At 42.7% G+C, this 25,041-nt stretch overlaps 1 protein-coding gene across 1 annotated transcript in view; it reads left to right on the forward strand.

The window, feature by feature from the left end:
- Positions 1-1,610: 1,610 nt before the first annotated feature.
- The window catches only part of SWAP70 (switching B cell complex subunit SWAP70), an 87,664-nt gene continuing 64,233 nt past the window's right edge, over positions 1,611-25,041 (forward strand). The window contains exons 1-2 of the mRNA XM_036763898.1: positions 1,611-1,833; positions 22,702-22,842. Coding sequence (XP_036619793.1) covers positions 1,735-1,833; positions 22,702-22,842 — 240 coding nt within the window. The 5' untranslated portion in view covers positions 1,611-1,734. The remainder of the gene's footprint in view (positions 1,834-22,701; positions 22,843-25,041) is intronic.

Consider the following 25,041-nt stretch of genomic DNA (forward strand, 5'->3'; position numbering starts at 1 on the left):
ATATGGGAACCCTCTGTCTGTGACCTCCTGGGGATGTAGCTTTGGCACTGGGATCTTGGGGTCAAAGGGCACTCAAATATTTTCTTGCTGAACTTTCAAACCATTGGAAGGATCCCCAGGTGGCATCTTCAGCACAAGAATCCTTTCTTCAAAATCCCCAACAAGTGGCCAGGAATCCTCCTCTTGAAGACCCCCAGTGAAGACTCGCTCCATCTAGAAGCAACTCTATTTCATCTTTGGATGGCTTCGATTACTGTTAAGGAGGTTTAAATGCTAAACAGAATAAAATAGGACTTGATATTTATAGAAAGCCTTAAGATGAGCTGAGACCTAAGGTTAAGTTATACAACTAATGAATATCAGACTTAGGACTGGATGCCCAATGCTTTTTGACTCCGGGTTCAACAATTCTGCTTACACCATGGTGAAATCAGCCCTAGGAAATCGCTAAACATTTATAGAATTCACACAGGAAAAAAAAAAGCAATCTTTTATTTCAGCTTCAACAAATGTTAATTTGTTGGGCCCTATGCAACCCTAGAGACTGTCTGGGGGAAATCTCTGGACATCTTTGGGAGTTCTAACACTGTCCTGTGTGCTGGGGGCCTGGGGAGATTCAGAATTTAGGTAAGACCCATAAGCTCACCAGGCCTCAGCGTCCTCATCTGTAAAAAGAAATGGATTCGTTGACTAGATGGCACTTAAACTTTAAATCCATGATCCTATGACCTTTGGGGAAGAGGGATTATACTTTTTCTTCTGGGCACCAGAGGGACAAATGGGGGGACGTTGCAGACAGGCAGATTGAGGCTCCATATCACGAAAAGAAAAACCAAAACAACAGGAAAAAACAAAAATCCAAACTGTGCTAAAAACCCTTCCAGCTATCTAAAAGCATCAGGGGCCTCCAGGAGGTAGTGGGTTGCCGTTACTGGACATCTTTGTGCAAAGTAGGAGTCCTTAACCTGAGGTTCGTGAACTGTTTAAAAAATATTTTGATAACAACTTCGTTATAATTGGTTTCTCTTGAAATCCTATGTATTTTATTAAACCAATTTAGAAGCATTCTTTAAAGGAAGGAAACATTTATTAAACCCCTTCTAGTACGAGGGGCACGCTTTGCAACTGTTATTTCATGGGATCCTCACAATGACCCTGCGAGACAGGTGCTATTACGATGTCCCCACTTTCCAGGGGAAGAAAATGAGGCTGGCTTCTGCCTCTCGCACTCTTCCAACCCATTCCAGGTTTTACGGGGTTTCCGCACACTGCCAAAGGGGTCCCAAGGCTTCCTGGACTGCCTCTAGGGTTCCCCTGGTTGGAGAGGGTCGAAGCCCCCTCTTTCCTCCTCCCCCCGCCAGGGCGCTCCTGCTGGGATGCTGGGACGCTTTCCGAGGTCCGGCCCAAGGGAGGCGGGAGGGGGCGGGGCCTCAGGGAGCCCGGGCCAGCGTGCAGCGCGCGCGCGCCGAAGGCTTCGCTCCGGGGAGCGGTGGGCGGAGTCAAGCTCGGGCCCCTGAAAGTCGACCCAGACTCCGCCCCCGGCGCCTCCGCACGCCCCTGTCTGCGCCCCAGCTCCAAGGGGGGGGGCGGGGCGAAGGTCAGGTGACCGGGCGGGCTGGGGAGCGAGCAAGCCGGCGGGCGGCGGCGGCTGTGCAGCCCGGGTCCCCGGGGGCGGTGTCGGAGGCGGCTGGGCTGCTCTGCGCTGGTTGGGGATCTGGGGGCCACGGCCACACCATGGGGGGCCTCAAGGAGGAGCTGCTCAAGGCCATCTGGCACGCCTTCACCGCGCTTGACCTGGACCGCAGCGGCAAAGTCTCCAAGTCTCAGCTCAAGGTGGGCGCCTCGGACCCCGACCCCACCAGGGAGGTCTGTCAGTCTGCCCGGCGGGGGCGGAAGAGGGGGAGACCGGCTGGCACTCGGCCTCCCCGAGCTTTTAACCTTGGCGGCGTCTTAGCGCCGTGGCCCCGAGGCCGCCTAGTCCGGGATCCCCTCCTCTTTTTAACAAGGAGGAAACTGAGGCCCGGAGAGGTTTCCCCCACCCCCGGCTGCAGACTCCAGACTGCGCCCGCGCTGCTGGGGAATGGCTGGGCCGAGCCGCCCAGCACGTGGGAGGGTCTGGGCCAGTCCCCCCCGCTTTGAAAAAGTGGGTAAACTGAGGCTGGGGGAGCTGAGACTAGGCTGGAGGAGAGGGATGTGTGTTTCAATTTGGGGTGTGTATGTGTATTTTAATCGAGTGTGTTTTTTCAATCTGGTGTGTGTGTGTGTGAGAGAGAGAAGGTTCTGGGTTTGTGCGTCTGTTTCAGTCTTCAAAGGTTCTGGTTGTGTGTGTGTGTGTATGTGTGTACGTGTATATGTAAAGGTTCTGGTTTTGGGTGTGTTTTTCCATCTGGTGTGTGTGTGTGTGTTTCAGTCAGCACAGGTTGTGGTTTTGTGTGTGTTTTTCAATCTGGGGTTTGTGTGCGCGCGCGTGTTTTAATCTGCACGGGCTGTGTGTGTAAATTTCAGTATGGCGAATGTGCGTGCGCGTGTGCAAGCGTTTCAGTCTGCACAGGTTCTGCTTTCGTGTGCGTGTGGCCAGCTCCACAGAAGCTGGCCGAGGTTGTACGGCTGGTGAGGGCGGGGGAAGGCAGAGCCAGGACTTGACCAGAAGAACTCCGGTGCCCCAGTTCTGGTTAGTTCCCTCTTCCACCCCTGGCTTCCTCTTCTTCCCAGCTGTTGTCGGTACACCTCAGAAATGAAGGAGTTAAGAGCAGGTTTGAATAGCCTCTACGCGGGTGGGGATTCGCTTGGTTGGCGACGCCTATTTTTGGAAGTTCGCTTTTACTCCCTTTTCCGAGTTCTTACACACCCTCTCGGTGGGTTGGCATTCTCTCATTTGCACGACATAACTACTTCTCTGTTAAGGCTGGAACTAGTGGAAATTTGGAACTCAAAAGATAGTATTTAACCCTTCTAGGTAAAGTATTTCTTACCTTGAGCAGCCCTGATCAAGATCTTCCCCTTCCCACCGTGATTTGGCTGTAGCTTTTAACTTTGCCAAAAGCATTTTTTCGTGCCCTGTCTATGAGTCGGGCTATAAAGGATTGCCTGTGTATTGAGTGAAATGAACAAGGCTGGAGGAATAGGCAGGCAGATATTTCAGAAGTCTAAGATAGGAAGAAAGAAGAAGAACCTTCCATGTGAATTTCCAGACACATTTTAAAAAACTTTTCCTAAAGTTAATTCTCGAAATTATTTTATTCTAAACTTATATCCGTGAAGACAAATAATGAAACAAGCATACAAAAAAAGAAACAAAGTAAAACCCTTTTTAGCAAGGTAAAACCAAACATGGGGAAAAAAAAGACAGACATGCATTTGTTATGTGCCTCTTGCCAAGGCCCCCTGAATTTCTTATGCCTTTGGCTTAAAAAAATGAATATGTAGTCACCAGAGAGTGCAGTTCTGGTTCTATGGCAAGGCACTATGCTCCAGGCTGGCATGTGTGGAGAAAATAAGTATGCTCCTCAAGGAGCTTATATTCTACTGGATGGGGAGGGGAGTAGTGATTTTTTTTTTTTTTTAACAAACTGCATCAGAACCCTACAATACCAAATCAGTGTTGTCCCAGAGGAAGGCATTTATTCCAGTGCTGACATCATTATTAAAATGTCTTGGAAATCCTATTTTGGCATTGCTTTTTGCTTCTGCTTCTTGTTATTTCGAATGTTGCTGATGATGGTAAATCTTCATCCTTAAAGAAATACTTTACCCAGGAGGCTTGAATATTGTCTTTTGAGTTCCAAATTTCCACGAGTTCCAGCTGTAACAGAAGTAGCTATGTTGTGCAAATCAGAGAATGCCAACCCACCCAAGAGGGTGTGTAGGAAGCCGGAAAGGGAGTAAAATCATATTTCCAAACATCCTTAGATCTGATTTTTGTAAATAACTAAAACCTATTTGATACAAAATGGTGCTAATTATAAAGGCTAAGGCTGTTTGAATGAAAGGTAATGGGACTGCTTTGGGTGGCCTTGAAGGTGATTCCCAAGGAAGTATTCTAGGCATGTTTTGAGTAATGGCAGCATTGTGTCCTAGATGAATACTGGAAGCCATCTCTAGTCGTCCTGGTCTATATCTGGTCACTGGTCCCAGATGGCTCTGGAGGACAGAATGAGGCTTGTGACCTTGCACAGCCCTGTCTCATTTAAATCCAATTCACTTGAAAGTCTTGACATCACTTTCCTGAGCTCAAGGTCCTCGTTGAGAATGAAGGACAAACAAAAAATGAAAGGGGTGAGATGCACTTAGACATATGTGGAAGTTCTGATGTATGTTTATTAAAGTCAGGTTTTTTTTTCTGTAAAGGCACACTGTATGACCTTTTTTTTTTTTTTTTTTTTTTTGCTGTTATAAGAAGTAAATCTCCTTTTAAAGACTGAATATTTAGCATCATTAGGGATCCTCACCATTATGTGAAGCAGACCCAGAAGGCATTCAGCAGTGATGCAGCCAGAAAAGCTAGGGCAGCCTGCTGGTGCAGTAAGAGCAAATTCATTCACCAGTCAAGAGTCAACCACTGGTTCTCAGCCCCAGTCAGACCATACCTGGGATATTGCATTTACTTCTGAGGGCCACATTTTAGAAAGGACACCAATAAACTGATTAGAGACTATCCTGGGGAGGGCTGCTGGAATGGTGAAGGCTATGAGATCATGCCGTTTGAAAGAAATGGGCTTGTTTAATTTGGAGAAAAGATGACCTTGAGGGGACAAGCTAACCAAGTCTTCTTGTATCTGAAGGGGCATCCCAAAGAAGAGGGATCAGATTTGTTTTGCTCAGCTGCAGAGGGCAGAATTAGAAACGATAGGTGTACTTTGCAGGGTCAGAGTTAGGCTTGAAGTAAATGGAATAGAATGTCTTAGGAGGTTGCTGTGGAGGCCTCCCAGCTCTAAACTTCTGTGCCTTCCAGATTTCTATTGTATATCCAACCCTAATGTCTCCAGAATTTTAGTCTTGAATGACCAGCTTCCTCCTGGGTCTTTATTTCCTGCTTTGTGTTTTGGCAAGTCAGATTCTGCATGTCCAAAATGGAGCCCGTAGTCTTTCCTCTAAACTCATCCTTTTCAGACTTGTTTGTTACGTGGCTGGCATGTCATCCTCTCCTATCACCAAATTTAAAACCTTGGGGTCATCTTTGATGCTTCCCTCTCCTCTATTCTCCATATGCAATTGGTTGCCAAGGCCTATAGATTCTTCCTTCATGGGATCTCTTCCATAGCCTTTTCTCCACTCACAAGTACATTATCTGAGTTCAGGATCTTCTTCCTGTCTGGACCACTGGACTAGCCTTCTAATTGGTCTTCCTGACTCCAGTCTATTTTCTATATCCCTGACAAAATACTTCCTCATGGATTGGTCTCCTATCCACTGGCTCAATGGCTCCCTGCTTCTCCCAGGTTAAAATACTAACTCTTCTGGCTGGTTTTTAGGGTCTTACATAATCTGACTCCAACTTGCCTTTTGAGGCATTTTAGCTCCATTTCATATTCCCATATAGTCTATTCTGGTCAAACAGGACTACTGGATAGTCCCTAAATTTGGCATTCCATCTTCAGTATGTTTTCCCACACACCGTATGCCGTGCCTGAAGGTGCTCCCTCCTGGCACTTTTCAGAAACTTTATCTTTCTTGTAGCCTTTTCTCAGGTGCCTCCCATCGTGAAGTCTTCCCAGATCCCTCTCCTCCCCCATGGCTAGTGTTCTCTCCCTTCTCAGATTACCTCCTATTTATTTTACTGCAGGGACAGAGCACTTAGCAAAAACCTAAATGTTTGAATAATTGGACTCAATTAAAATTTGGTAGAAATTTTCCCCATTCACGTACTGTCTCAACAATCTGGCTGGCAGCTTCTGTGGGGGTATAAGATTCACCCATAGCCAGCACCCAGAAAGCTGCCAACAGCACAGGTTCTTCTGATCTGCTTAATTAAGGAAAGCAAGGTGAAGGGGTTGATGAGCTTACTTTTAATTCAGCATTCAAATATCATTCACTTAGTTCAGGGGAAAAATCCAGCACCCTGAACTTCAAAACAAAATGCAAATAAATTACAAACATCAACAGACTTTGCCTGATTCAAGTCCCAACACATAGTTACCAGAGTTCAACAAAGTTTCAGCATCCGGGTTTACAAGCTGGAGGGCTCCTTAGCTACAGCTGCCCGGAGTCTCCTCATCAACACCATCTCCAGAGCCCGGCACAAATGGCTCTGTCCTCCCTTCTTCTAGGGCTTCAGACATCAAACATCATCTGAATCACCAGAGCTCAGGCTCTGGTGATTGGTTCTTGAGTTAGCCCCTCCCCTTAGGACCCTGGGAGGTTCACATCCACATGGATTACATTAACACCTAATGGGGTTTGGGCCTGGGGCTTAGCACCTAGTAAAGCTCACTGGGATAAATTGAGTCACTCAAAGAAAACAAAGGCCATTCTGGTTACACTTACTTTCCCCTAAATTTTCACTGTGTCCCTTTTGTCTTGCTGTGGTTGCCTGTACCTATATTTGGTTTTCCTAAAGCGAGGCATACCTTGATATGAAACCTCCTTCATCTGTGTGTGTATGAAACAGCATTAAAACTGCCTCTTAAAAAACCGCTATAGCTTCTGGGCTAAGATCTGTCAGTGGAAATAGATGAAGAGAATGGTGCACAAAACCCACTGTCTGCTGTTTTTACTTATTCACACATGAATAAAGCTGGAAAAATCAGAAGTAATGCTGACTGGGTCCACTGCAGATTTATGTACATAACCTCTTGGGCCCTCCATGCTGCAAGGCAATCCTTTTATAACCTCCCTAATTAACTCCTGTTCCTCTTGCCACAGCAGCTCTTCCAAACCTTTTCAGACCTCCCAGGGCTTCTCTTCCCTGCCACCTTCTCAGCCTAGAATCTAGCCTTTTGCCTAGAACTTCCCCTTCTCCCCTCTTCACATCACCTAGATACTTTCCGCCACTATTTTCTCCACTACCTGTCTCACATGATGAGGTGTCCCCTTCTCCTTGCCAAGGCACACCTTTCTACCTGCACAAGTGATCCCATTCCATCCCATCTTATCCGGCTGATTGCCACTTCTATCTTCCCCATTCTTTCCTTGTCTCTTGGCTGCTTCCCCGCTGCCTACAAACACGCCCATATCTCCCCCATCCTCAAAAAACCTTTACGTGGTCCCTCCATCCCCGATAGCTACTGCCCATATCTCTCTTCCCTTTTGTGGCTTGAGGAGGCCATGTACAATGGCTGCCTCCACTTCCTTTCCCTTCATTCTCTTCTTAACTCTCTGCTGTCTGGCTTCCAGTCTTATCCTTCACTTGGAACAGTCTCTGCAACGTTCCTCATGCTCTCTGAATTGCCGCATCTTACGGCCTTTTCTCGGTTTTCCTCCTTGTTGGCCTCTTTCTCTTTAGTACTGTCTTGTCTCTAAGTTTTTGTGATGCTCCTTTCTTCTGACTCTCAGCCTCCTCGTCTCCTTTGCAGGATCTTATCCAGATTCCGCTCACTAATTGTGGATGTCTCACAGGGTCCTCCTCTGGGCCCTCCTCTCTTTCATTTGGTGGTGTTGTCCGAGGCAGCGAGGAGGTATGATGGAAAGCATGCCGGGCCTGGAGTCAGAAAGACCTGAAGTTAAGTCCAATCTCAGATACTAGCCGTATGACCCTGGGCAAGTCACTCAAACCCTCCAGGCTGCCTCAGTTTCTAGAAGTACAAAATGGAGTTAATGATAACACCTACTACCAGTCTTGTTGTGAGGATCAAATATTTGTAGAGTGCTTAGCATGGTGCCTGGCACCCTTTATTAATAAATGCTTGTTTTTTCTGCTGACCTCCAGGCTAGGATCTCCAGCCGCCTGTTCGACATCTCAAACTGGATGTCCCATTGACATCCCATGCTACCTCACCCCTTCAAAACTTCCCTGTTACTGTTGAGGATATCACCATCCTCTCCATCACTCAAGCTTATAAGATGCCGTGTTCACCTTCCTCTCCCTCCGTATCCAGTCTTTGGCAAAGATTTTAGCTCCATTACATTTTCTTGCACACACCACCTTCCTTCTGTCACTGCCCCTGCCCCGGTGCAGACCTGCATTACCTCATACCTGGGTCGTTGTAATCTCCTGCTGGTTGGTTTCCCAGCCACAAATCTCACCCTAGATTAGCCCCGCCTCCACTCACCTGTCTGAAGTTGTCTTCCTAAAGGGAAGTCTGGCTACGTCACCCTTTCTGTCTTCCTATTCAGTAAATTCCAGTGTCTCCCCATCACTTTCAGTATCAAATGTAAAATCTTGTATGGTGTTCAAAGTCCTTCATAACCTGCCCCCTCTCCCACCTTTCCAGCCTCTTACATCTTACACCCCCGGTGCTCTTCGATCCCGTGATATTGGAACCCTTGCTAACAAATCACTCATCATCTCCTGGGTCCTGCAGTTCACTGGGTTTCCTCCCTGCCTGAATGCTCCCCCTCCTGTCTCTGCTTCCAGGCTTCCCTGACTTCCTTCAAGGCTTAGCTAAGATCCCACCTTCTACAGGAAGCCTTTCCTCTGTTGATTATTTCCAATTTATACCATAGGACAAATATCTTTGTACATAGTTGTTTGCATGTTGCTTTCTCCATTACACCATAAGCTTCTTGAGAGCAGGGACTGAATTTTACCTTCCTTTGTATCCCTCTTGCTTAGTACCTTGCCTGGCACATAGTAGGAGCTTAATAAATGTTTATTGACTGATTGACTAAGAATGCCTTTGCTGACATTTAAATTTAAATTATGTAGACAGTTTGTCTATTGCTTTACCTGCAGTTTTGAAGGCTCTGTATCCCGTAAGGAGAAAGCCTTAAAACTGATAATACATTTAGTATATCTTAATCCATATTATGTAGAGAGTTTGATTTCAGGGTTTTGTTTTTGTCCTGGAGCTCCGATTTCATCCATGTAGAGAACTTTTTGTTTGGAAGCTCCCTCTGTCATTGTGGATCAAGTCCTTATCTGCATTTTCAGGGCTCAGAGAGTGGAATGGGGCAGTCTTTACATAGCTAGTGAGAGGCAGAGGCAGAATTTGAACCCTGTACTCCCTGACTCCAAGGTTGGAGTTACTATGTCATGGTGCCTCTCATTTCAGTTAAATATAGCAAAATTGAGTGGTACTTTTGTGAACACAGTTACAGCTTTGCTGCTTGTGGTTATGGTTTTAGTATGAATTACATGTAATACTGTTTTGAATCAAACTAGTTGGCTCTTTGCTGACCTGTTGCTATTTTTAGAAGCATGCAATTTGCTTTTATTCTGTTATTTTTAAAGTAGAAGTCTTTGTCATCCCGCTGAAGCCCTGAACCAGACATTTCATTCCTTTCTCAGTGTGGTTCACCTAAATTAAATTCAGCTAAATGACATCCGCAGTGCTAGTGAAGCACAGGTTTTGTATCCAGTAACTTTATGCTTTGTCGTTTTATATATTGATTTCTAGGGACTCTGGGCCATGAATAATTCAACTCATAGCATCGTAGATTTAGAGCTGGAAAGTACCTTAGCAACTAGTGATACGGTGTGTTTTCCTCACTTTACAGACGAGGAAACTGAGGCCTGAGAGAGTAAGACTAAGTAGCTGAATTAGGATTTATCACTGCTGTTGTAAAAACCATAAGGAGCGCGTGCAGCACTTTTTCTGAGAGATATGATCCTCTTGTTATAAAGGGCAACACAATACATCAAGGGCTTTAAGGGAAAACATTTGATTTTTTTCATTTTTTTCATTCTTTGACTTACATGCAATACCATTCCATAGAGATATCTTGGTTTAATGGAAAGCTTTCTCATCTTAAGTCAGAAGACCTGAGTTCATATTCCATTTTTGACACCCACTGCCATGGGCTAGTCACTCAAACCTCTTTGGGCCCTAAGATTCTCTGTCATAGTCAGGATGCGATCTGTGTAGGTGGAGGGACTTCCCATACTGCGGAACTCTTGGGTACTTCCCGTGGTGACCCTCCCTGTCGTCCCCCCCCCCCCCCATATCGTTCCTGGACTTTCCTTTCCAAATCAGCGAGCACTCTTTGTTTTCTTGGTTTCAGTGACTTTCATAGTGGTCTGCTTTGCACTTGAGATCTGTCTTTGCCTAGGGAGAGGGAGCTTTGCTTGGGAAGGATGATGCAATCAGCCAGTGAGTATTTATTCAATGGCGCCTCTGCCCCAGGCATGGTGCTAGATTGAGGGACACACAGACACAAATGGAGCCACTCCTGCCTTTGAAGAACTTTAGGTGAGACAACATGCATGTAAATATATTCAAGAAATCTACAAAATAAATACGAAGTAATGTGGGGGAACACTGAGGGCTCCCGGGATCAGGAAAGGGCTCACATGGAAGATGACACTGAGCTCAGCTTGGAGGAAAGAGGGATTTTGGGATGTGGAGATGAAAAGGGGGTTTCCCTGAAGGCTTGGGGGGATGACAGCTTTTGCAAAGGTATCAGCCATGGGTCATTGATAGAAGGGCTCGCAGAAAAGAGGAGAAAGGCAAGATGGAGAACCACAATGCTGGCCATTCTATTACAGGCAAAAGCAGTTTTTGCTCCTCAGAGATGGAGCTCAGGTCCGTGTGGATGCCTTGAACGATTTCAACTCTAGTTTAATAAACATGCAAGGAACATTGGTCAAGTCGTGGTAAGATCTCTTGATTGCAAGTTAGCAAAACTGGATTTGTTTTGAGTTTGCTGTTAACTGTGGACTTGGGTAAAGCCACTTTCCTCTTTGCGTTTGAAGTTCATTTATTAAGTAGGAAGAAGATGTAACATAGGAGTCTGATAGATGGAAATTGCTGTGTGTGTCTGTAACACCTCTCACCTCACTGATATCAAAGGAAGGCGTTACATGAAACCTGAGGGAAAACAATCCTTTAAAAAGAAGAGGTGTCCAGAAGAATCAGGTCCTGAAGAGAAGTCAAGGGAATTGAGGACAAAGAAAAGACCTGAAGATTTCATGAAGAAGGGATGTTCAGAGAAGAGTTTCAGGGCAATGCCTTAGGGTGTGGACGTGACTCTGGGTTCCTGAATGCCGTACCATATGATCACAAATTCTGGTGGGTTCTACCTGATCAGCAAGGCCTCAGGGATGAGCCCGGCAGTGAATTGACTGAACGTTTGTGAGATGACAAGCTTAGCTAAGTTCGGAGAGCCTCCTCCGCAGGTTGTCTGCCGGGGGATGACTTTTCTGACTACGGTAATTCTCAAAGACAGGTTACTAGGTTCCTGAGCGTCAGAAGGTTTACGGTCTGCCTTGATGGGATGTGATAAAATAGTGTTCCTAGGAACCGAAGATTCTGTTGAAGAACCAGGTTCCTGGTTGATTAAGGAGAAAGTGGGTTGTACGGAGATGGGGACAGCAGATGTCCTCCTGTAATTCATAGGAAGCTAAGTGGTGTAAATCCAACACGGGAAGCCCACTGCAGAGCTCTTAATGTGCATGTAGCGAGGAACTAGAAAACAGCCTCTGTCTTGTCCCTAAGCTTACAGTGAAGTTGAGTGGAAAAAAAAAATTAGAATCATGGAATGTTAAATTAGAGCTGAAAAGGACTTTAAAGATTATCTAGGGTAACACCTTCATTTCCCTGAGAAGGGATGTGATTTGCCCAAAGTCAAGTAATTAAAAAGTGGTGCTGCTGAGACTCAAAATAAGGTCTTTAATTCCAAGTTCAATTGTCTTTTCATATATGTATATATATATATATATATGTAATTAAAAAAAGAACAATTACAAGTATTTGAGTCTTGAATAATATATGCAAAGGGTTTTAAAGAAAAAAATATAGGTATAGTACAAAAAATTCTTAAATACTGAAGAAATGAAAACTAAGGGAGTGATCATTTGGGAAAGATTTTCTGGAAAAGTTGAATCTTGACTTGCAGAGGTTGCATAAATAAGGGAAGCCTGTGAATGTTAGACTGGGGAATTTTGATTGGATTAATTGACTGTGTAATGGAGAGCTATTTGGGGTTTTGAGGAGGAAGGAATAGCTATAAAATGAAATATAGTGAATTTTCAATTTCCTCTTGCTAGGAGTACCATGAAGAGTTTTCTCACTTTGGGTGTCTACATGTATCCTTTCCCAGCAGATTTTGTGATATAATCTGACAACTTTAAACTAGATTTCAGAGTAAGGGAGAGGTTGGAGTGAAAGGGTAAAGATGATGAAGAAGGTCTCTGCTTTACAATAGTCACTCTAAGAGTGGATTTTAGGAGAAAATGAATTTTTTTTGCACATGTAAAACCTGTATTATATTGCTTGCCTTCACAATGAGGGGGGAGGGAAGAAAGGGAAGGAGAAAATTTGGAACTCAATATTTTTTAAAATGAATATTAAAAAATTGTTTTTACATGTAATTGGAAAAAATAAAATATTAAAGGAAAAAAAAGAAGCCATCTTATACATTTGAGAAAATGAATTTAGATTGAACCTTATCCAGGAGAGTTTAATTATGGAAGTACCAAAAACAGCACTTTAGGAGATGGACACCACCTGAATAGTGTGGCATACACATGTCTCAAGGATCGGCGTTCTACCTTGGCTTCCTCCAGGCTTCAACTGGCTGTATCAGCTGAAGGTGCCTCTGCTCTGTATTCAGGATGGTGGTGATGGTGGGATTGGCCCTGGGGGCATAAAGAAAAAAGACAAGGTTGCTCCTCTTACAGTTCAGTTGTGAAGACAAACCATCCATCCGTTCAATATGAAATAACAAAGCTATGTAATTATTGTGTGGTTTAGACTATTTGTACAGTGGGTATCAGGCGGGAAAGCTTAGTGAGGTGGGACAGGAGCTGGTCCCTGAGGAAGGATGGGTAAATAGAGCTAGGCAGATGAGTGAATTTCTAGGGAAAAGAATCATGATCTTATATTAGTAGAGGGGAAAAAGCAATTGAGATACACAATCTCTCAATATCCATCAATAAATGTCGAGTACAAACCACATGCCAAGTGTTGCAAGGGTTATAAAAACTAGTTAGGGATAAGACACAAATTTTAACTACAACACAAGGCATTATTGGGGCAATTAGGTGGTGCAGTGGCTAGGGTTCAGATCTGTCCTCAGACACTTGCTAGTAGTGACACTGGGCAAGTTTTTGCCTCAGTTTCCTCATGTGTAAGATGAACTGGAGAAGGAAATGGCAAACCACTCCAATGGTTGGGGTCATGAAGAGTCTTTCAGGACTGAAAAATGACTTAATAGCGACAACAAAGACATTAAGTTGCACACCAGTGGTCCAGAATATGTAAGAGTTCACAGAAAGGAGATAGCACTTTTAGCTGAAGAAGGCTTAAGGAGAAGTTAGTATTCTAGCGGGGTTTGGAAGGATGGGTAGATTTTATGAAGGTAGAGATGGGTGGAGGTGGAGAGAAGTGAGTGAATGTACCATCCACTCTGCCTTATTGCCATACCTCTAAGCAAAGGAATAACATTTAAAATGATGTTTGAAGGGCAGTTAGGTGGTGCAGTGAATAGAGCACTGGCCCTGGAGTCAGGAGGCCCTCAGTTCAAATTCGGCCTCAGACATTTGACACACTAGCTGTGTGACCTTGGGCAAGTTGCTTAACCCCAATTGCGCTGACTTCCCCCCTTAAAAAAAAAATAACAGCGTTTGAAGAAGTGAGGGAGAGGTCGCTCCAACGGCATTGGAGCTCCTGGACTCAAATCCCACCTCTGATGCTTAGTAGTCCTGTGACTATCTTCTGGGCCTCAGTTTCCTTACCTGTAAAACTAGGGGGTCAGAGTAGAAGGTTTCTAAGATTTCCTTCCGGCTCTAAAATGATGAGTTTGGTTGTAGAATTCTCGAATGAGGATGAATTTGAGAGAGGATGGGCTAAGAGGCCAAAGACAAGTTAGGAGCCCCTAGTTTAGGAACAAAATGACGTGGACCCGAGAAGCTGCTCCCATACAAGAAAGAGCAATGGATTTAGTCCATGGGCTGAAGATGTGGGTTTGAGTGAGACAACAAGTGTTTATTAAGCCCTTTGTATGTGCCAGGCAATTACTGTGCTGAGCATGGGGTGTACAAAGAAAGCTCAAAGCAGCTGGAGATAGCTGAGGTCCATAGAAGATGTAGAACGTGTAACTAGAAGGTAATCTCTTAGAGAAGGCACTTGGGGAGTGGGGTTGGGAGGGCCAACTAGGAAAGACTTTTTGCAGAAGGAAGGTGGGATTTGATCTCAGTCTTGCCAGGCCATCCAGGAAGCCAGGCACTCTGCCTGCCACTCATTAGTCCTGTGACTTTGATCAAGTCATTTCCTAAGTTCCTTATCTGTAAAATACTCATGCTTTCTACTTCACAGAGTGCTTGTAAGGCTGACATGAGATAATTTAGGTTCACTACTTTGTAAATTGTAAAGCGCCCCTTATTGTAGGTGGTAGCAGTGGAAAGGATTGAGACTGGGGAGAGAACTCGTAAAGGATGAGTTAATTAGACTTGAGAGAGAGGAAGGAGTCAGTGATCTGAGATTACTGAGTCATGAGCTGCAACAGAATAGTCTATCAGATCGTCTGAACATAAAAGGAAAGACCGAAGAGAAGGAGAGTTAGGAGTAAGGATATTGTCAGGAAAGGGAAAAGTGACTCCTTGTGGAATGGGGCAGGACTCCCAGGGAGACAATACTCCTGTCTGTGTAGAACGACTGTAGGAAATTGGTCATAGTGGTTCATTGTTAGGAGGAATTTTCCAATGATTTGCTGTTAGCTTCATGCTTTCTAAAACTCTTAGAAAATGTTCATACCTAAAAAGAAAGACTTGTTCTGTGATCAAGTACTGTGTCAGTCAACTGCAGTAAGCCCTTCATTTTTTGCATTGGTAAAACCTGGTTATTTGGTGTAAAGAAAAACATGTTATTTGTCCATTGGGCCAGTCGCAAAGTCCATGGGATCTTAACATTTTTAGAAGGCTGAATTCTTTGACTTTGTTATTTTGAAACACTTTTTGGGAGGATTTAACATCAGAAACTCAAGCCCTTAGCTATGTTGAAATACTGCTTTTCAAGCCACAGGTTTTTTGTTTGTTTTTTGATGGTAAAGTAAGGCCAGGACCTGTGATTTCACTGGCACAGGTGAATGAGCTCACTTTGCCAATTTAGGTTGGTACCTTCTTTGCAACTCAGAAGTGCCTAAAATGCTGAGAGGTTCAATGATTTGCTTGGGGTCATATAACTAGTGCCAGAGGGAGTACTGTCTGACATGGGGTCTTCTTTGCTTTGAGACTGGCACTCTATCCTGACCAACATCAATAAAACTGCTTCATTTTACAGCTCTTTTTATTTGAATAAATGAATTTTAGCAAAAGTCCCTTAAAACTTGTGAGTTACTTCCTTTATCTCTACCAGTTTGGTTTGTGCCTTAATTTCTGTTCCTTTCTGTTTCTGCAAGAGTGAGCACTTTGAGAGATCTTCTGGTTCTACGATTTAAACTTTGTGGCTTCATAAAGGTCTTTCTGGATTTTTTTGGCCTTATATTTTGCATCATATGATGCAATCTTGCATCATAGTATTCCATATTCGAATGTTCAGAAATTTATTTAACCATTCCTGTGTTGCTGAATGTAATAGGTTTCTCACAATAACAAAGTATCCTTGACTGGATCCTTCTGTGCATTGTGTGTTACACTTTCCAGCTATATTTACAGTGACGCAAGTATTGTGGCAAAGCATCTGTTTATTAAAACATTTTTTGTTGTAATTAGTTTTATTGGCGCATTTTGTTGTTATGTCATAGTTATTTCTAGGTAAGTACCTCCCTCCCCCTTCCCCAGGACTTTGTTATGGGGTGTTATTATTTTTGTAATTTTGTAATTATTTTCTTTCAGCCAAATTACTTCCCAAAAAGATTGCACCAGTTTTTAAAAAATTTTATCAGGGTATTTTCGTACTCATTTCCCTACAATCCTCTGAGCATTGTTTATTGCTTTCAATTATTTTTCCAGTTTGATGGGCATGAGAAGGCTGTCTACAATAGAAGCCTTCACTTAATTTCCTCTCATTTTGTTCTTAACTCTTAAAAGTCTGGCTTCTGACCTCTTCATTCAAATGAAACTGTTTTCTTCGAAGTTACCAGTGATCTTTCGATTGTCAAATCTAATGGCCCTTTCTCGAATCTCATCCTTCTTGACTTCTGGGTTGCCTTTGATGTCGCCTATCACCGTTATCATCTCAAACTGGATTATTGCTTTAGCCTGCTCCTTGGTCTTCTTGCCTCAAGTCTCTCCCGACTTCAGTCCCTCTTTTATTCTACTGTCAAATCAATCTTCCTAAAGGGCAAATCTGACCATGTCACCTCCCCTCTTCAGTAAACTCCAATGGCTTCCCATCACCTCCAGGATCAAATAGAAAATCTGATTTGGCATTGAAAGTCCTTGATGATTTGGCTCCTTCCTTCCTTTCCAGTCTGCTTACACCTTGCTCACACCCTTGTACTTTGTAATCTGGTGACACTAGCCTCCTGGCTGTTCCTCGTTTAAGACTCCACCTCCCAACTCCTGGCATTGGCACTGGCTGTCCCCTGTGCTTGGAATTCTATCCCTCCTCATCTCAGGCTTCTGGCTTCCCTCAAGTCCCAACTAAAATGCCACCTTCAACAAGAAGCCTTTCCTGATCCCCCTGAATGTCTTACCTCTGTTGATTATCTCCATTTTATCCTGTATAGATTTTGTCCCTACAAAGTTGTTTTCATATTGTCTTCCTCATTAGTCTGTCAGCTCTTTGAGAGCTGGGACTACTTTTACCTTTCTTTATATCCCCAGTGCTTAGCTTAATGTGTAGCACATAGTAGGTCCATAATTCTTATTGGCTGATTGGTTAGTAACTCAAGTTTTTAATTCTTTGGGTGTTAGTGAAGTTGAACTTTTTTTCAAGTGCCTTTTACAGCATATGTATGGTCTTTGGAAAATCATTCGTACTTGCTCGCTGGGGACTGGGTGTTACCTTTAAATATTTTTTAATAGTTTCTTGAATCTATTCTCCAGTTTTATTTTCTACAAGCTTGTCAAACACTCATCTTTTACATTTATTTGGTCTCTGTTGTAGTCCATTGATTTACTTTCCTACTTTTTCACAGGAATAGAGAGTTTTGAAGATAATCATTTTATAATAGATTTGAAAACCTGGATACACAAGTTCTTCTTCATCAACTTTTTTTCCCCCTTATACCCGCTTGACATTCTTATCCATTGAAAAAAATTTTTTTTACATTTTCATTTTTACGTCACATTTACATTTACATTATGTTACCTTTACATTACATTTTTTATATTTTCCATTGTATCCCTCCCCCACCTCTCCTAGAGAGCCATCCCTATAGCAAAGAATAAAGAAGGAAAGAAACAGTTCAGTAAAACTAGCCAATATATTGGAAAAAAAAAACCAAACCCAAAACCAAACTGACGTTATATAGAGGCCTGTAGTGTTCTGTTCTATCTCTCCTTTTCTTCTCCCCCAAACCCTCAGAAGAAAGAGGAGAAGAAGGTACTTTTTCGTATTTCTTTTTTGGAGGGGGAGGGGAAGTTAGATTATTTTTACAACATTCAGTCTTGGCTAGTTTTACTGTTGTTTCCATTTACATTTGATCACAGGATCGCAGATTCAGAGCTAGAAGGGGCCTTAGCAGCTATCTAGTCAAACCCCATCATTTACAGATGAGGAAACTCAGTCCCACAGAGGTTAAGTGATTTGCCCAAGGTCACACAGATGGTAAGTGGCAGAACCAGGATCCTTTGATTCCAAATCCAGAGCTCTTTCTGCCTTTCAGTATAGTTGTATCAGTTGTTTTCCTGGTTCTGCTTACTTCACTTTGCATTAGTTCATATAAATCCTTCCATTATTCACTGTGTTCATTATGTTTGTTTTTTGATAATATGGTAATATTCCATTGCATTCTTGTACTACAGTTTGTTTTAACTATTCCCCAATCAATAGGTATCTACTTTGTTTCCAGTTCTTTACCACTATAAAAAAAATAAAAAAAAAAGTTATAAATGTTTTGTTGTAAGTGGGGCCTTTCTTTTTATTATTGACCTTGGGATTATATACCTAGTAGTGGGATATTTGGACCAAAGGGTTTAGTCACTTTCTTGAAATAATTCCAAATTTGTATGGTGGTTTGACTAATTATATGCATCATGTTTTCCCATAACTCTCCCAACATTGACAATTCTTTTTTTTTTTTTCTCTTTGCTAGTTTACTGGGTGTGAGGAAAAACCTAAGAGTTGTTTTGATATACTTTTCTCTCATTAGTGATTTGGAGCACTCTTTTATGTGGTTGTTCCTAATTAGTGATTCTTCTTTTGAGGTCTGTTTGCTCGTACCTTTTTATCAATTATTTATTGGGGAATGACTTTTGGTCTTAGATATTTTTGTTGGTGCTACTTGCATTTTGCATATAGATTTTGTTAAGATGGTATCTGGTTCTGTGAAGAACTGGTATTTTGACTGTTATGGTAATGTAGATTTGGGAATATTATTTTTACTCTATGAGTCAATAGAGCACATTCCTTTCACTTTCCTTGAAACTTAAAAAATTTTTTTGTATTCAGAATTTAATAAACACCATAGAAAAGCAAAAAAGAAAGAGGATTACATGTGAAACTGTGATTTCCTATTACATGCAACTTGTTTTTATAAAAATTACATTATTCAACCTGCTACTTTCACAGCAGGTTTTCTGTATTTACTTCCGAACTTTCTCCTGTGCATGTTAAAAAAAATGCTTCAATGACACCCCCCCTTTTTTGGGGGGAATGCTATCCGTAGTTCTCTTTCACCCAGATCTCCTCCCCCCCCAAAAAAAACCCTATAATCCCTGTAACAAGTTAGCATACCTAAAACAAATTCACACATTTGCTGTATCCACCAGTTTATGTTTCATTGGACACCTTGAGTCTATCACTTCTCTGTCAGGAGGTGGGTAGCATGCATCATCATAGGCCCTTTGGAATTGTTCGTCTTCATGTTGATCAGAGTTCTTAAATCTTTCAAAATTGTTCATTTTTAGTGTTTTATAAATTATTCTGGTTCTCCTCCCCTTACTGCGCCATTTCATACACATCTTCCCAGAATTCTCTGAAACTATCCTATTTGTCACTTCTTTTAGTACAGTAGTGTTACGTGGTACTTTTATAGCATAATTTCTTAGGCCATTTCCCAAATGATGCGTACTCATTTAATTTCTGATTCTTTGCCACTCCCAAAACCTTGCTATAAATATTTTTCAACATCTGGGTCCCTTTCTACTTTCTTTCATCTCTGGCTATCTCTGGGGCTAGTAGTTATATTGCTAGGTCAAAGGGTATGAACAGTTTAATAACTTTTTGCCCATAGTTCCAAATTATTTTCCAGACTTGTTGGGCTATTTCTTATATCTTCTAATAGCACATTAATGTGATTGATTTCCTGCAAACCTTCTAACAATTAGCACTTCACATTTTTGGTCATCTTTGCCAGTCTGGTAAGTGTGAGTTAAAATCTGATAGTCTTTTTTTTTTTTTTTTTTTTTGCTTTTTGGCAGGGCAATCGGGGTTAAGTGACTTGCCCAAGGTCACACAGCTAGTACATGTGTCAAGTGTCTGAGGCCGGATTTGAACTCAGGTCCTCCTGACTCCAGGGCCGGTGCTCTACTCACTGCGCCACCTAGCTGCCCCATGATAGTCTTTTTGACTGTACTTCTTTACTTATCAGTTATTTGGAGCGTTTTTTTCCACAGGGCTGAAAATTGTCTGTTCTTTTAATCTGTTGGAAAGTCCTGATTTAATTTCATGATAGATCTTACTTGCAGTGCTTAAAGGATGAAAAGCAAACCCCAGAACAGTCAGAGGCTAAGAAGATCTTAGCAGCGACTTATATCATTAATTAGAAGCCACTGCAGAATTCAACAGATGAACTGGAGAGATGGGTTTCTTGCCTAGAAATATGTCTTTTAATGTGGTAGCAATAATTCAATATTTGATAATGGGAAAGCAGAAAAAATGCTTCACAGTTGTTTGGCCGCTTAACACATTTTATGGAAGGCGTTTGTTATACATATTCAGCTTTTTCTTTTTTTAAAAGGAGAGCTATCAAGTGTCCTGATTAAAGATATGGTCAGTTTTTTCTTTTAAATGAAGAATTTGTGATCTTTGGCCTTTACTTCCCCATCTGTAAAGTAGGGTCACTGCTAAGCTTAACAGTGGTTTTCCTCTAAGGCTTGTGCTTTCAGTAAAGCAGCTACCACGCAGCTTTGTTGTATAGAGCATCATGCTCACCAAAGCCGTTAGCATCAGTTTCTAGGGGAACGGGGTAGCCTGGCCCTGTTAATGGCCACAGACTGGGTCCGTTATCATGCCGTTGATTACATGTTATAAAGTAAGAGAAAATGTGGAGGAATCTATGCAGATCCATCACCATTACTGCTGAAAGACTGTAACTGTCACCTTTTTATAGGAAGGGTTGTACAGCATTCCAAGTACAAAAGTGAAGCAGGATGTAACATGGAGTCCTGCTCCCCCACCCACCCGCAGTGATGCCTAGTACTATGAACTCAATACGGGCATCCTGCTATGGTAAGAAGAGATGAGGGTTTGGAGGCATGAATGGTGGTTCAAATTCTGCCCTGGACTAGCTGCGTGTGTGACCTTGAGCCATTTCTCTGATTGTCTGAGATGATGTCTTCTGTGTAAAATGGTAGTAACCATCTCTGCCTGCCCCTCCTCCCAGGAAGGATTTTACTTTGTAAGGATTCAACTTTATAATGTATAGAAAGTACTTTATAAACCATAAAGATAGTGTTACTTAGAGTGCTGATCATCTGGTCCTCAAAAAGTCATCATAATTCTTAAATGAGATAAAAACTTTTTAGATACAGTTTGTGTTTTTAAGTGTTATGAAGAATAAAGACTTCCAGAGTATGGGATGCAACTTTGTTTTTCCCTTCTCTTAACAATTTCTTCTCATCTTCCTTATTTATGCTTTCGTTGCTACTCCATTTGTCCTGACTTGAGAAGCATAGGAAAGCTTCTATACACATGATTCTTTTTACTGGGTAAATGCAATGTGTTGGGTAAATTCCCAAACATTTTTGAATGGGGAGTTTTAGAAGGCTCTCAGAGCCAGAGCCCAGCCTGAGTAGAGTTCTTCATTTTTATGTGGAATAAGGTTGGGGGGAAGGGAATCGAAGCTGCTTGGAATAGGGTTGGGGAGGAGAGGGGGCCCACAGGGCAGGGCCCAGTCTTTAAGCTTGAGATTTTCCTTCCTCTGGTTTGGTCTTATTCCTTAGAAATGGCTCCTTGTTGCTTTGCGTGGTTTTGCTAAGTTTTCCCTACTGCATTTAGAATCTCTTTTGTATTTACTTCCTTTACTTTGCCTACTTCCTTAAAACCATTTGAGCATGTAGGAAAGACTCTCAGGGAGGTCCCTTTTCTGTACACTGTAAGAAAAACATAAATGCAGAGTGGGGATTTGCACATGTTCTTTTTATGGATAAAAAAATAAAGATATTCAAAGCAAACCCTTACCAGAAACTTGGAGGAAAAGGAAAGTTCCCCTCCTGTGCTAATCTCTCCTAGCCTCTGACTTTGCTGGGCTTTGCTTTTCATCCTTTAAAACCATCTCCCGAATGTCGAATGTCTGTGGTTACTTTTGTTTTCAGAAGTGAGGTGAACTTTAACCTAAGGTTGGCTGTCTCAGCGGGAAGATTTAGACTTAATTTGTTTAGTGCATTCAAAGATGTGTGTGTGAAGTTGATGTGATTTAAAATGGGATCATAGATTTAGAGCTGGCAGGGACCTTTGAGGCCGGTGAGTCCAACCTTTCCTATTTTATGGATGAGGAAAGTGAGAGGTGGTGAGGTCAGGTGACATGCTCTGGGTCACAAAACCAGTAAATGTCTGAGAGGTGAAGGAAGGTCTCAGGTCAATTAAGTGCACTCAGCTTGATGTCCCAGCATGTTTGCCCATGGCCCGATGACCCTTACTTTTCTTCCGAGTTCAGAGCCATATAAAATATGTTTTCAACAAATTGTTTTCGACATGGTGGATTTTTTTAGTGCCAGCAGAAATAAATTCGTGTGGATTATTTTTTTGCTCTCTCTCACCTTAGCATCCATCACTTTTCGTGTTTCTGCTTCGCCTCTCCTTCACACTTTTTACCCTTTTTTTTCTGTATACACTTATTTGTGTACCCAAGTTCTTTTATTTTTGTGTAGACTCTTTGAGTTGTAGCCACAGAACAGAGGGCAGGTTTGCAGGTTTGGCACTTAATAGAAGTTTGTTGAATTTAGTTGAATTGCAATGACTAAACAGAATTTTAGAGCTGGGAGGGACCTGAGAGGATATGAACTCCCCCTCCCCATTTTACAGATGGAGAACAAAGTCCCAAAAGGCTGAAATGTCTTTGCAGGGTCTTGTAGCTAGTTAGTGACAGGGCTGACAGCAGACTCTGGAGCTCTCCCTGTGGTCCACAGAACATGTTCTCTGCCTTTCTCCTTCCCAGTGCAGGCCTGTTTGAGGCTGCCAAAGGGCAGGCGCCAAGGGGCTGCCGGCGGTCCCTTTCCATGTACCCTCTTTTGTTTTACTGGATATCCCAGGGAGAGGAGCTCATGGTGGTGGTGGTGGTGGGGGTACTATTGCAAATGAGTATTGTGGTTTGCTGTCTCTAAGATCTTTGTCCTTTTAGGTGCTGTCTCACAATCTGTGTACGGTGCTGAAGGTTCCACATGACCCCGTGGCCCTGGAAGAACACTTTCGGGATGACGACGAGGGGCCTGTCTCCAATCAGGGCTACATGCCGTATTTAAACAAGTTCATTTTGGAAAAGGTAGGAGGCCAGTTTCTCACCTCTGTAGCCTGTCCTTGCTTACAGTTCTTTCATTGAGCTGCTGTTTTTCAATGGTGCCTTTGAGGCAGTGTTGGCAAGAGAGACACTTGGTCTCTGTTCTCTTCAAGGAGGAGTCCTTAGAAAGAGAAGACTTGGAGCCTGGACAGAGTGAGAAGAGTGTGTCCTGATCCCGGAGAGGCAGGCAGGCAGGCTTATGTCCTACACCAACCGAGGAACCGGGTTCTGGGGATCCCAGAAGGAGGACCGCCTGATGTGTGGCCCAGGATAAAGCAGCTCCCTGGGTGGTTCCCTAAGGGTAGTTTGGAGGAGACCCTGTGCTCTGGGGGCAGTCAGGGCTCCCTCCTGCTGGGGATGTAACAGAGGGAGCCCTCAGGGTTCTAGTGCCTTTAGGTAAAAAAAGGATTGCACCTTTAGAAGAAGAGTTCTGTAAACCAGTGACCAAATTAATATTTATGCCCATGATCAAGAAGTAACATGCCTCTTGACCAGCTGTCCATTATATTATAGCTACATAGAATTATATAATGTATAGCTTTGGTGAATTCCAATTTTTATTCTTCCCTGGCTCTGTGATTTCATCGATTTTAGGAGCTCTTGGTGAAATATTTCCTCTACTAGTGAAGATTAGCACCTTCTATAAGAGTGGCACCCTTCCAGAGCTGCCTAGGACCTGAGAAGTGATCGTGGTCACATGGCCTTTATGTGTTGGAGGCAAGGCTTGGGCCTATATTGTCCTTATCATGAGGCTGGCTTTTTATCCACTATACTCTGATGCCTTTTAGTTACAATTTATTGAAAGGGATTGTGTGGCATCCATTTGGTAGTTATTTAGTGAGCATCTTTGTCTTTGGATTTCACTGTTGAAGTTAATTGGGCCAGTGTTAATAATTGTTATTTCCTAGTTTTCTCTTCATAAGAAAAATTGGAAAGCATAACTATCATACCATCCAAGTGGAAATAGAGTATGAATGAGGCCTTTTGCTTGAATATTTATTTTCTATTTGAGGGTTAGGGATTCCATACTGAAATTTAAACCAAGAATTCAAACTTATGTTTCTCTAAAATTTAAAACTTGAACAATTTCTGAGTACAGATGATTGGCAAATTAGGGAACAAGTTATTCTGTAACAAGGCTTTGGATGTTGAAGTCTGGAAACCTGGGTGTAAGCGTTCCTGATTTGAAAGTGTGGTCAAAAAAACAAGACTCTGAGGCCAGTGTTCTCTCCTTCAGTTCAGTCTCTGTGTGCTTCAAGTGGGAGTTCCTGGCAGACTTGAGAGAGGGGAATCAGAGACGAGGCAGAGGGAGAAGACTGTGTTAGGATCTAGGAAAGGCAGGCAGGTTCATAGCAGATAAATCACCCTTTTATATGGCACGGGAGGCACTTCAGTGTTCAGGACTGGCTGCAAGTGACACAGTGTCATATATACACAGGAGCACGTGGAGGGCCTCACTGTCTCTAGAGAATCCCGATTCCATTTTGACTTTGTGCTGGACATCCTCCCTGATGATGGCAAGCACCTTTGACGAGTGTGTGTCTTCCTGGTTAAGCCTTACTTAGAATTAAAAGCCAGAGCATTGCTGAGTAGAGCTGCCTCTGTTTCATCCTGAAAGGAATTTTGTTCGATTTTGATGTCAGCCTTGCTGTTTTCCACCGTGTTTGAGGAGAGGCAAGAATTGGCTTTACTTAATCAACTTCTTAAACTAGTGGTAAAGCAAGATCATTTCTACACCTTTTGGTTGGTTGTGTGACTGTAAAGATTTATGGTCCAGAATACCCCTTGTGAAAACTTGGCTGTTTGCTTCCCATACCTTCATCAAGGTTGTCTACATGTGTGTTAATTTCATAAAGATTTTGTAGTGATGAGAAAGTAGGCGTGTGAGTTGGTAACATATTGGTATTTTTTCAGTTGTTGGGAATGTGGAAGAGTAAGTTATAACAGAGTATATAATTTTTTCCAAGCCTAAGATATTCTCGCCTTTTTCTGATATTTTGAGGATTGATCCCCAAAGTTGTGTTCTTCTTTTTGTAGAGACCTCTTCTGGCTATACTTAGTCTAGGTATTATCATCAGTTCACTTTTTCCTTCCTCCTGCCCCGTCGGGGATGTTAATGTTAGAGTTACAATATGATGTTTCTGTTGTCATTTATGGAGAAAAATGGGAACCTTGGCACCTTTT

The sequence above is a fragment of the Trichosurus vulpecula genome, chromosome 6 (assembly GCF_011100635.1).
Source record: "Trichosurus vulpecula isolate mTriVul1 chromosome 6, mTriVul1.pri, whole genome shotgun sequence".
Taxonomy (NCBI): Eukaryota; Metazoa; Chordata; class Mammalia; order Diprotodontia; family Phalangeridae; genus Trichosurus; species Trichosurus vulpecula.